Source organism: Artibeus jamaicensis, unplaced genomic scaffold, assembly GCF_021234435.1.
Source record: "Artibeus jamaicensis isolate MK-2021 breed Jamaican fruit bat unplaced genomic scaffold, CSHL_Jam_final contig_781, whole genome shotgun sequence".
NCBI classification, from domain to species: Eukaryota; Metazoa; Chordata; class Mammalia; order Chiroptera; family Phyllostomidae; genus Artibeus; species Artibeus jamaicensis.
Genome location: NW_026521968.1, coordinates 4,100,701 through 4,113,748, shown reverse-complemented (window position 1 = coordinate 4,113,748; position 13,048 = coordinate 4,100,701). Strand labels below are relative to the sequence as shown.

Sequence of the window (13,048 nt, the reverse complement as noted above, 5' to 3'; positions counted from 1 at the left end):
CCCTTGCAGGAGCTGCCTGAGAAATGGAGCAACATGAAAAAGTTGGCCATTACTGTGAGGCAGCATGTGGCCCCCCTGCAGGCGAACGAAGTGACCCTCCTCCGCCAGAGGTGCACAGCCTTTGAGGTGGAACAGCAGCAGTTCTGGGAGCGATTCCACACAGAGGCGCCCTTCAGGTAAGGACGCAAGTTCCTGCCGCTGCCTTTTTTCCTGTGCACTTGTCAATCTTTGAGTCACTGGCGCTCTCTCCAGGGTATGAGCACTATTCAACAGTCTTCCCTGCCATTTAGGTCCATAGGTTAGAACATGGTGTGGAAGTGGGCAGAGTCCTGTCACATCCTGTGTGAGTTGACCAAAGGCTAGACAGATACTATGCCTTGAAAAAGTCTGGAATCCTCTCTTCCTCCAGGTCTAGAAAGGGATTTAATGTGGTAAAATTACTAGAGGGTTTTTTTTTTTAATGAACTTGACATGTAACATTGGGTAAGTTTAGGGGCACAGTGCGTTACTTTGACACATTTATACATTGTAACATGATTGCTGAGGTAGTGATATTTATCACACTACATAATCATAGTGCAATATTGTCTATGTTCATTATACTGTGCATCAGCTTCAATGGCTTATTGACTACTCATTACGAGTGTGTTCCCTCAGACAGTCATCACTCTTGTCTCCACTCCCTCTGCCTGTAACCACAGTGCACTCTGTTTTTTACGAGTTTAACTTTTTAAGAATCCTCTTATAAGTGATATTACACAGTGCTTGTCTTTCTCTGACTTATCCCACTTGGTGTAATGTGTGAAAGGTCTACCCATGTAGTTGCAAATGGGAGGATATCCCTCTGTCTCATGGCTGAATAATATCTTGTTAAGTATGTGTTTCACATCTTGTTATTCTTTCCTTCACTGCTGGGCATTTGGGTTGTTCCCTTGTCTTGGCTGCTGTGAACAATGCTGCAACAAACAAGGGAGTGTGTGTACTGCGTGGAGTCCCATTTTCCTTTTTTCTGGTTGTGTTCCCAGAAGTGGAGCTGCTGGATTGCACGGTAGATCTACTTTGACTCTTTCTGAAGAAACTCCGTGTTGCTTTTTATAGTGCTTGGAACTAAAATTACTAAGTTTTTACTAAACCATTAGTATTCAAAGTGCTTACAGACTCCTTTTGGTTTAAATAAATGGCTGGCAGAATTTTAAATAATTTTGAATGGCATTTTGGTAACCTGAAAGAAGGATTTGAGGTGAAAGATATACTTCAGGGTGTGCTCTTTCTATTTGGCCAGGCCCAGACACCTCCCTACATGAAAGGGCTCTTTCCATAAACAGAACATTGGCAGGATGGGCAACCCCACCCCCATGCACACACAGGCTCCCTCCCTTGGAGAGGCAGTATACCTGGGGCCGCTCCACATCCACTGCACAGCACCAGGGGCTCCACCAGGAGAACACACTGGTTCTCACTGGTTCTGTGTCTGCTGAGAAAGCGGGTGCCTCTCCCCTCATTTGAGCTCCAGGATTTGCTTTCTGTTTTTCTCTGGCTGAGCTTCTTTCTGGCTCTCCTCTATAGGATTGGATAGAGAGATGACCTTGGAAGTTCCCAAACCTGAAAATGCCCTATGTAAGGAGGAAGGAACTTTTTACATTTGCAAGGGTTACTTACCCACAGAAATATAACATTGAGAGATTCAGGTTAGCATAACAAAGGAAACCAAAAACCCCACAACTTTATTGGAAGGAAATAGAGCACAGTGATTAAGTCCATGGACTTTGGATTCAGGCTGTTTAGTGTCTAATCTCAGCTCAGCAACTCACTGTGTATGTTAGGGAAATGACATCACATCTCTGTGCTTCAGTTTCCTCATCTGGTAAATGGGGTTAACAATAACACTCACCTCAGGAGGTTGCTGATAGGATTACAGAGACAATGTTTGCAAGTATTTGACACCTGATACTAGGGGGACCAATCCTCCTAGTTTTCCTGGGGCTCTGTTGGGTTGAGCACTGACAGCCACACATCTGGGAGAAGCCCCTCTCTTCCAGGACTGTTGATTACCCTGGCATGCAGTAAGGGCCTACCTATCCTTATCATTTATTCATCAAACATTTATTAGGCAACTACTACCTCCCAAACATTATACTTGCAGCTATGGAGAACAGGATGAGTACATTAAGAGTCAGGGAGGGACACACATGTAAACCATGCTTAAGATATGTACACAACCTTTGGACTCTAAGCAGCATGCTGACATTTTAGCTGCATGTTAGAATCAACCGGGGAGCACCGAAGACTTCCAGTGTCCGACCCTGGCCCGGTGGCTCAATTGTTTGGGGCATCATCCCGTACACCAGAAAGGTGGGTTTGACTCCCACGCAGAGCGTATTCCTGGGTTGTGGGTTGGATCCCCAGTGGGGGCATGTATAGGAGGCAACCGATGTTTGTCTCTCACATTGATGCTTCTTTCTCTCTCTCAAATCAATAGACATACCCTTGAGTGAGAATTTAAAAGAAAAAACTTCCAACATCCAGCCTTTCTATAACCCAACTAAATAAATCAGAGTTTCTGTAGGTGATGCCTGAGCATCAGTATTTTGTGAAGCCCCCCAAGTGATTCCCATGTGCAGCTGAATTGTAGACTGCTGCCTAGAGGGGAGTAACTGGTTTCTCTTTAGGCGATTATGCCAGGGCCTGTGACTCTGAATGAGTATGCAGCCTTTAGAGTAATTGCCTCAGGAGCCATGCCCCTGTTCCAAAGAAGGAGCAATTGCTCAAAACATCTGTGAAACTCCATCAGGGACTTTTCTTTCAGAGTCTGAGGCACATTCCTTCGGCTATCCTTTGGCATGCAATAGAACTTTCGAAATTCAGCACCGATTGTGCAGAGCTGAAGCTGATGCCAGAGCTGGGTTATCAAGCTGGGTATTTCTACCTACTTCGTGTTAACAACAATCACAGCCATAAAAATAAGGACGTTAATATTTTCGCATCAGCTGTCTCTTAAGAAAAGTTCAAGAAAGGAATTCCAAAGATGTTAGTGAAATATGTTTCCAAACAGGCTTCTGAGACCGCTTGAAAGGAAACAGCAACACATTTCCCGGTGTGTTTTTGTGTGTCTGTTGGAAATCTGGCGTCTCTCCCTCATTCGTAGTTACATCGTGTATGTGTATCGATCAGCTGGTGTTGTTTCTTCATTTGATAGCTGCATTGTGTTTTCTTTCTTAGCACTTGTATCTGCTGCCTATGAGGACACTCTACTCTTTGCTGGGTTTTACAAATTCACATCTGTTAATTTGACATGCAGATGAATCTTTGCAAAAGAATACTTTGAAAAGAACTGCTCACAGCAGTGTGGAAAACCAAACGTTGCTGCAATTTTTATGTATTTCTTTCTTGTCAAGAAAACCGTCAGGACTAGAGCAGAATTGGATATGCTGCTGGAGGGAATCTTCGTGGGTGTCAGCTCATGTTTTGCTTTGTTTCTTAGCTTGGTGTTTGTGAGAGTATGTGTTTAAAAGTTTTAGGCACTCTGTGTGGCAAATGAGTGTAATTCTGGTTCCTTCACTTTTCAAGCCTTTATGAATTTCTGAAATGCAGGCTGTAGTACATTCCTCTATGCATACCAGTTTCTGGTTTTGATTAGACAGAGGTTAAGCTCGCACCAATCTTGTCTTTGAGGAGAAAAAGGAAAGTGAGTGTCTCATTAGGCTCTTGCAGTCTGACAGTTTCTGGGTGAAGTCAGGTTGCTTAGGTCGAGGTTCTTCATGTCCAAGTCAAGTTTTCCTTCCTCCTTTAGTTCTTAACTCTAAGCTGTATCAGCATCTTCTTAGCTGAGCTCTCTCACTTCACAGCAGTTGGCTAAATCATCATGCTCAGATTCAAGAACTTTTCACAAATTTTAAAATTGGAGACTAACTCTTCCCTTTTAGGGAAAGGAATGCTTCATTTGTTCTTCTAGCTTCATTCTCTACCTCAGCCTTCCTGACCTTGAGCAAGGCCTCTCTGACCTTCAGGAATGATGCTGTGACATACAGTCTTCTTTCCACATCAACACCAAGGTAATCCAGGGGGTTCTGAGCCCAAGCACTTGATCCCTGTGAGCTCCACTCAGTGGAGGCCATTAGTATTCTCAGCTAGCTGCCTGGCAGTCAGATTCCATGAATGGTTGGGAGAGCATTCTTGGAGACATTCTCACATTGGGTGTTGTCCTGCATGATAACTAGAGAAAGTGAGGCTTTCCAAACTGCCCCATGCAGCAGGCAGAGGAAAAGGGGCTCTGTCTCACCTGCACAATGTCTGTTGTCTCTTTGATAGCTGGAAGAAAGAGCTATATTACTCATTAAATCTCCCAGGAAGGGACATGTTACCTCCTAAGACAGGCCATTAGTTCAGCTTGACCCTGTTCTTCCAGTGAATCTGACTCGGTCATCTGATTCAGGCTTCTGTGAAGCAGAAGAGGCTCCGGTCCTAATAGTGGGATTAGCCAAAAATGATGCAAGTGCTAGGATTTTAAAATAATACATATTCCCCAACCTCAAAGATTTATAGCCTTGGGGACAATTTAGAAAATGAGTAATTAGATGTGTTCATTGGGTGTCAGCTTTAACCTGCACAAAAGAGGCAATCCACACCTCCTGCTGAAGATGTTGCTTGATCCAACGGACAAATGAAAATTAGCCATTTTGAGAAAAGAGGTGTGGAAAGTGAGAATATTCTGGGTAAGGGAAGCAGAATATACAGAGGCACAGAAGAATGAAACTACTAGAAATAGCTGGAGACCTGCCTGCGTGCATGCTGGAATGCAGGAGGCAGGAGATGAGAATGGCAGAGGGGGAGGCGGTGCACTTGCCCAGGTTTGGTCCATGTGCCCAGGTCCATGAGGTCCATGAGGAGTCTAAATACCATGTGCTTGTGGCCATGGAGAACAGAATGGGAGGAAATGGACTTGTACTCAAGCCCATGTGCTCCATGGAAGAATGGATTTGAGAGATTTGGAAAGGACAATCAGCAGAATTGATGGAGTATGGGAAATGAATAGGGGGGAGAGTTAAGCATAATGACCATCTTCCATTCTGGGCAAGTAGGTGGAAGGTATTATTTCACTTCTCAATGGGGTTGGAGGCCACTGAATGAGAAGCACTAGAAGATCACAAGTGCAGATCAGACATGTTGTTTTATGGTGCTTGTGAGGTATCAAGTAGAGGTGTGTTATCATTCATTGTGGAGGCCGGCATGGCATACAAAGTAACATTTACCAGCTGCTAGCTTCCCAAGAATTAAGTCACTTATTCCACTCTCTCTCTCCCTGCTCTCACATCTAGGTGAGACCTGCGTCAATCATTTTTCTAAGATCGCATCACATAAATGAGCACCACATTTCCATTTCTCTTAATTATAGTTTTATTCATCCAGACTTTCCAGGCATTTCTCTTTTGGATTAAAATACTTTTGCATTATTATTTTAGTTTCAAAGACTTACTACACCCTTTTACCTTCTATTACTTTCTTGTTCTTATACTCTATTGCTCCCTCAGGGTTTGGAGAGCTGCTTCGTGTTTATTAGGTACATTAATCAGGACTGTGAATATCCTGACAATTTGCACTAGAGTTTTGAAATGGGAAGAGGTTACCTGCCCTCATGTCTAGAGGTTTCTTTCACTCCTTAAGCCAAGTGAACTTTTATGGGTGCTCAGCTATAGGAAATGACTGTCCACAAATTTAAACTATAAACAAAAATTATGCCACAGGATAGATAAAATTTTGAATAGGTTTGACAAATTATCACCTTTTACAGATCTTTGAGGAACCAGTATTGATTAAGAATGTTCATATGTACTGCAGAAGGCATGGTTAGAAAGATTATTCTTATCTTACCCAATTAATTATTCCTGAGTTATAGTCCATCAATAAATTAAACAAAATATGAGCTTTTAGAATTTTGTCTGATAGACTTTGCACTAACACCAAGAGGTTAAGTTCACTTTTCATGTTCACTCTAGTCAAGGTAAAAAGTAGAGTATACACATGCCAGCAATTAATTTTTGCAAATGAAGCATAAGCAGAAGGGCATTTATGCAGTAACCTTTCCTGCTGGACAGCTTGCCATGAGGATGTTACATTTCTTTCCTTCTAGATCTTTCCCCCCTGCTCTTACAGAGGAGAAAGCCCCTTGCCTACAATGACAGAGGGCCCTCTTCAGCTCTAGTAACTCCAGCCTCATGTTTTGTTCTGAAACAAAAATTAGCCATTTGGACAAAAGAGGCACGGGGAATAGCAAAGGTGTGCAATGATGTTTAATCTCATTCTTGTAAGATACAAACCCACGATCATAGCACATAGGCCAAAAACTATTTAGATTGAACAAGGGGCGATCAAACATAGCAAACAACAAAGCTAATCTGACACTAATTTAATGGTATGCATAACTGTTGTTTTGTTGCCTGGTAATTAGGCTTAAGTGGTGAGTCATTCAGGTAAATAGCTGTAATTAGGATTACTTTCCATCCAGTCAAATATTTCCAAAGAAAACTAAGAGAGGATGCAGTTTAAGAGGAAGAGTTTATATGTCATTTTCTTCCCGCCTACCTCCTCTCCATACTCCACCAGTTAACACATGTGTGCATGCATACATACACATGCACTTCCACATGTGTGCACTCACACATATTAGATCGGTGAAATGACCATCCTACAGTTACTCATTTCCTCTCATCTGTCACCTTGATGCTGTAACCTATGATGTCCTGTTCTGATTTTAGAGGGACATAGCATCCACCCTAAGTCATAGTCTCCTCGATATCTAGCCCTCCAAGCACACAGAAAAAAGAAAGCCTGAGATCATTGATGGAGAGAGAGGGTTTATCAGAGGTTAGGAGAGAAAAATGAAAGGCTCCATGAGCACACAGGTTCCAGGCTCTGCTGACCAAAGAGATGCTATTTGCCCATGTGGGTTCCTTTGCATGTGAATTTCTTATGTTTGAGTGGGGCCTACACAGGAGATGCTGGTCTGGAGGGGTAGCAGCAGGTTCACCCAGCTGAGGATTGGGAGTGGTGGGTATGTGCCACAAGCATTGGAGAAAAGAGGATGAGGAAACATGAACTAAAAGTGTAAAGCTAGGACATAGTTCTTATGGGAGTTACATGTGGAATTGGATTCTGCCCCTAAATGCAGGAGGGAACAGCCAGAGAAGGGTGAAGGAGCAGATCACAGGTAGCTCGGCAAGGGGACTGCAGAAGGTAAAAGCCTGCCTGAGGTGCAGAGTGACTGTCTGGGGCCTTGGCAAGGGCTCTGTTTTCAGTATTCAAGTGGTTCCCAAACTTGGAGACACCGCTGCCTGAAACTTGTCTGACGCAGGCTGTCAGACAAGGACACCAACCTGGTACATTGGAACCAGCAGGAAGTTCGAAAAATGCCCTTCCTCGAGACCCACCCCCAAAGATTCTGATGTAATTGCACTGTGGGCAGCCTGAGCATGGTGATCACCCACAGTTTCTAACGCACCTAGACTGGGAGCCACTGCCCTAGGGGAGCAGTGTCAGGTTGGGTCAGTGTTGAACTGAGCGCCAGCTCTCTCACTTAACAACTTCCTACCACTTGCAGCTCCTGGGAGGAGCTGGGCTTTACAGCATCTACAGAAACAAGATGATGCTCTTTGTGTCATGTGGTGTGGAAGCCGATGAGTGGGAAGTATGAAGGGGGCTTGAACAAAGGATGTTCCCTTCTATACCTGGGTGGGGAAGGTGGGGAACGTGAAGGGTGAGAGAATTTTTATTTTCTCACGTGTGAAGAACGGATCCAAGCATGATATTTCTCTAGCACTGCCTTTCATCCAACTGGTTATACGCACCCTATTCCAACCTACCCTGAATGTCTTTTTCTCCGAGGCATTGGTGGGAGTCACTGCTCTTTGCTGACATACTAAGCACTGAAAGATCTGAGCTGGTGTTACTTTGGTGATTCTAAGAAATGAGTGCTTGTCTGCTATACTAAAAATGAACACACTGTATTTTATAGGTTCAATAGCACTGACCCTCATCGAATGCTGGATGCCAGGCACAGTGAGATCCAGCAAATGGAATCCACCATGGCTTCCATCAATGACACCGCCAGCTTGTTTGAGGTCAACATTCCCGACTATAAGCAGCTGAGGCAGTGCAGGAGGGAGGTCTTCCAGCTGAAGGAGCTGTGGGACATAATTGGCATGGTAACCTCCACTATCCATGCCTGGGAGGCCACTCTGTGGAGGAATATCAATGTGGAGGCCATGGACTTGGAGTGCAAAAGATTTGCTAGGTATCTCCGGAACCTTGACAAGGAGGTCCGGGCCTGGGAGGCATTCACAGGCCTGGAAAGCACTGTGCTGAACACCCTGACCTCACTGAAGGCAGTGGCTGAGCTACAGAATCCGGCTATCCAGGAGCGGCACTGGAGACAGCTGGTGCAGGCTATGGGCGTGAGCTTCGTCATGGATGAGGGCACCACCCTAGCGCACCTGCTGCAGCTCCAGTTGCACTGCTTTGAGGATGAGGTCCGGGGCATTGTGGACAAAGCTGTGAAGGAGATGGGTATGGAGAAGATCTTAAAGGAGCTGCAGGCCACCTGGGCCAGCATGGAATTCCAGTATGAGCCCCACCCACGGACCCACATCCCTCTGCTGCATTTGGATGAGGACCTCATTGAGGTTTTAGAAGATAACCAAGTCCAGCTGCAGAACCTGATGACATCCAAGCACGTCACTTTTTTTCTGGAGGAAGTGTCAGGCTGGCAGAAGAAGCTGTCCACAGCAGATGTTGTTATTTCTATGTGGTTTGATGTGCAGCAGACATGGTCTCATCTGGAAAGTATATTCATTGGCTCTGAAGATATCCGGGCCCAGCTTCCCCAGGTACCTGCCAAGGAAATCCTGCTTCTCTGTTTCCTTACCTGAGTCAAGGGAAGAGCACCCAGTTGCTGCTCTGCCTGCTTGCCTTGGCCTCACGTAAGGCACCTCCAACAAACAGGACCTTACAAGCCACCAAAAGTCAGGCAGGGGAAAAGAGAATGTGAAATGCACACCAATCACTTTGTTCATAGATGGGTGGGGGGAAAAGGAGAAGCTGTTTTTAAAAAGTAAATATAAGAAAGGAGATGAAAGATATTACTAATGCCTTCGGGGATGAGCTTCTCATGGGTTGCTCTGCAGATAAATTATGGTGCAGGTTTAGGCTTGAAGGGAATATTCTTTTCAGGAAAATTCAAGTCCCTTTTCAGCAGTGAGCCTTTCTGTAAACCTCTGGCCTGTGCCAGATGCTAAATACCTGTCTTTAGCTAAATAGTGAACAATGAATTTCTCTAAAATACGTATTCTCATTACTTCCTTCCCTGTGGTTGATTGCCTCTTGTCCTAATTATTGTGCCATTAACTTGCCTCCCTCTCAGTGGACTCTAATTCATTTAAAAAACAATTTTTTGTAGGCTTTTCCTGTATCTCTTCAGCACAGCAAGTTCTTTGCTTACAAATCAGCTTGATTCCAAAATGTAACATGTTGTTCAGGCTTTGCTTAAAGGTTAAAGCACATTTCATTAAAACATTATATTTCCCAACTCATCTTACAAAAGCATATGTAATGTAATAATGCAGATTAAAGGTTGTAAATTTGGAATGAAAACAACAGAAAACAATTCTGTTTTATCTGTTGTAATTAAGCCAAACTGAAGAAGCCAGATTTTATTTATCTCCAATGGTAGTGAGTGAGGAAGAGCAGGTTTAATTAGAAGGAGGTGAGGAGCCAGGTGGAGACTTTTGTAGAAACTTTATGAGAAAGATTTGAGAACTTTCAATTAAACATAATAAAGAGTTAGTATCATTACCTTTTTGACACAGGCTTGTGTTAAAATATGTAAGTATACATTAATTCCCTTTGTATTAGCAAAGCAATAACAGAAACAAAACAATAAAATCAATCATAACCTTACATTCTAACTAGTAACTACTTACATTCATTATGAATATTTCCCAATTTTTGTTCATGTATATATATACATTTAGATAATTCTTAGTATAACTATAGTTTTTATCAGCTCTTTTTATTCAGACATGTGTGGTAGATATTTCTGATACTTCTATAACCTTGAATGTTTTCGTCTTTAATTGGAGGAAAATATCTCATTGAGGAACCATAGTTTACTTTAGCCTGTCCTCTTGTTTTTAAACCTTCTTATGAGAGAGGTATGGATTGCAGAGGCCTGGGCAGTCTGGGGCCATTGGTGGGCTTGAGTCCTAACTCTCCTACTTGCAGCTGTACAAGTTAACCTTGTGCAAGTTAACCTCTCTCTGGCCTGGTTTCCTCCTATCAGGACCAACACTAATACCCACTTCAGGAAGTTGATTAAAACAGCATGTGTAGCACACACCCTTATGATTGTTGCTATGTGGTAATAGTACCACAGTCTTTAGCAGGTGCCAGGCATTGGGCTAAAGTGCTCTGCAATCATATATTATTGTCTCAGACATTTGAACAGCACTGTGAGACTGTATGTGTTTGGGGGAAACAATGATACTTCATTCATTTTGGCATCACATTTGCTGGGGAGAAATGTACCTTGGTTACATTCTGCATGGCCCCAGGAAAAAATATTGGATCCAGTGTGTTTAATGCCAATCACTCTCAAAGTGTGGGCCGGTGACCCCTGAGTGACCCCTGAGACCTTTTCAGGGGATCCTCAAGAACAAGCCTATCTCAATAAAAATCTGAAATGTTACTTGCCTTTTCATGCTCATTCTTCCACGAGCACCCAGTGGAGTTGTCCAGAGGCTACATGACAGGTGATATCACAACAGACTGAACACAGAAGCAGAGAAGAGAAACTGGCCATCTTCTAAGTCAGACATGACATGACAAAGATTTGAAAACAAAAGTAAAACAATGCTACTTTTTTCTCTGAGTTATTTGGTTTTGAAAAATATAATTATTTTGGATAAATGCATACCACTCTCTTAATTAGCAAATGTTGTTACTTTTAAATGAATTAACAAATATTTTTATAATTTCTCAACTTTGAAGTTTTTATAGCTTCTAATGTAGGAGATATACTGACAGGTATAATATTACCTACTTACAAAAAGCTTTAGCTCTTTGTGCTCCAACAATTCTTTTTTATGTTAAGAGGGTTTTAAGACAAAAGTTTAAGAACTGCTGTTTTAAGCTAAAGATATTTCGTTTTTGGAGCCTTAGGACAACCTAAAAACAGGGTTTTGTTCTGACTTGCTATGCAAGGGGAACTTCTTAGAATTGAGGGGAGTGGTAGTTAATTTTTTTCCACATTTTTATTTCCAGGATTCTGAAAGATTTGAAGGAATTGACATTGACTTTAAGGAGCTAGCTTATGATGCTCAGAAAACTCCAAATGTAGTGGAAGCCACCAACAAGTCAGGTCTTTATGAAAAACTGGAAGATATTCAGAGCAGGTGATGCCCTGCTTGCCATTCCCGAGACCCTTCCTTTGTTTCACTGCCCAAGGGGGTGAGGGTGTGTGTCTGTGTGGTAATTTGCATGTTTGCAAATACCCCTGCTCTGATTTCTGCATGTAGTCTATATATTGCATGTTTTTGCATGCAGGTAATGCGTATGTACCTAGGAGTGTCGGCAAACTTAGGAAGTTCTGTGTTTGTGCTCTTAGGTTGCACCTGTGTGAGAAAGCCCTGGCGGAGTACCTGGATATCAAAAGGCTTGCCTTCCCTCGGTTTTACTTCCTCTCCTCTTCTGATCTGCTAGATATCCTTTCCAATGGCACAGCTCCACTACAGGTAAGCCAAGGGAAGGCTTGTAGAAACGTCCAGGAGGTGTGAGGAGCTCCCAGCAGGAGAGTTTTGACTCCCCGCTATGCTTCCTCGCTCAGGTAGTATGCACACTTCGGTCCTGTGTTCCCCCAGCATCATCCCTAGCCTCAAAGCTTCTTTGTTCTCACCATCACTGCTTCTCAGGATGCCCTCCAACCCATCAATACTGTCAGTGGCTCTTACTCCCTAGAGTAGAACTGGAGAAGCTTTGAAGATGGTGAAATGGAAGGGACTAGGCCTTTACAGGGGACAGCTGTGATCTGATTCTGAAGGGTGATGCAGTCAGTCAAAAGTTATAGCTAAAAACTTCCGTGGGTAGGAGCTCCTTCTTTCCTTCTGCTGTGTGGTATTCCATTGTGTAAATGTACCATAGTTTTTTGATCCACTCATTTACTAATGGGCACTTAAGTTGCTTCCAACAAAACAAATAAGCAAGCAAAATATAACCAGAGACATCAAAATAAAAAACAAACTGACACTAACCAGAGAGGAGAGGGTAGGGGATAACAGGGCCCGGTGTGTGTGTGTGGGGGGGGGGGGGGGATGGAGACAACTGTACTTGAACAACAATGAAAATTTTAAATTTAAAATAAAAACAAAAAAATGCCTGCAAAGGAACTTCCTTGGAGAAAGAAGACGGAAGTTGTATTTATTAACTCAACATTGGGGTGGTTTAGTGGAAAGGTTGCATATAAGAAGCCCAAACTTTGGCTTCTATTGCCTGTCCTAGCCCCTTATTAGCCATATAGTTTGTGCATATTGCTCCTTTGAAACAAACTTATCCATCTGTAAAATAGAAGAAGCCAACCATGTTACAAGATTTTTAAATATTAAAGTAACTAATTGAAGTACTGTTGGTATTCAGAGCTAATTCAGAGCCATAGTAAATGGGTCTCAGACTTGAGAGTGTCAAAATCGCCTGGGGGGCCTTCCTTTCCCAGGAAGCTAGGAAAATAGCTTCCTAGGTAGGCCTCACCCGCAGTGCATCTGGATCAGTAGGTTTAAATTTGCATTTCTAAGGATTTCCCAAATGAGGCTGCTGGTCGAGGACTGCACTTTGAGAACTACTGTTCTGGATCAGAGTCTGAGTCTAAGTGACTGAGAGGAGAGAGGGATGTTATCTCTATTGTGTGTTCCATTGGCTTTGCTCCCTTCTCTCCCAAGGGAGGGTTCAAGGTTTATAGCTGTTTTATTTTCCTTTAGACTGAGGATATATACAGTGAAATACTTTGTTC

At 43.1% G+C, this 13,048-nt stretch overlaps 1 protein-coding gene across 2 annotated transcripts in view; it reads left to right on the top strand.

Annotated features, from left to right (window-relative positions):
* Positions 1-13,048, top strand: part of DNAH9 (dynein axonemal heavy chain 9) — a 368,257-nt gene that overhangs the window by 73,624 nt on the left and 281,585 nt on the right. For both annotated transcript variants that reach the window (XM_053672723.1, XM_053672722.1), the window contains exons 19-22: positions 10-176; positions 8,009-8,879; positions 11,311-11,441; positions 11,654-11,780. In XM_053672723.1, the coding sequence (XP_053528698.1) occupies positions 10-176; positions 8,009-8,879; positions 11,311-11,441; positions 11,654-11,780 (1,296 nt within the window). The remainder of the gene's footprint in view (positions 1-9; positions 177-8,008; positions 8,880-11,310; positions 11,442-11,653; positions 11,781-13,048) is intronic.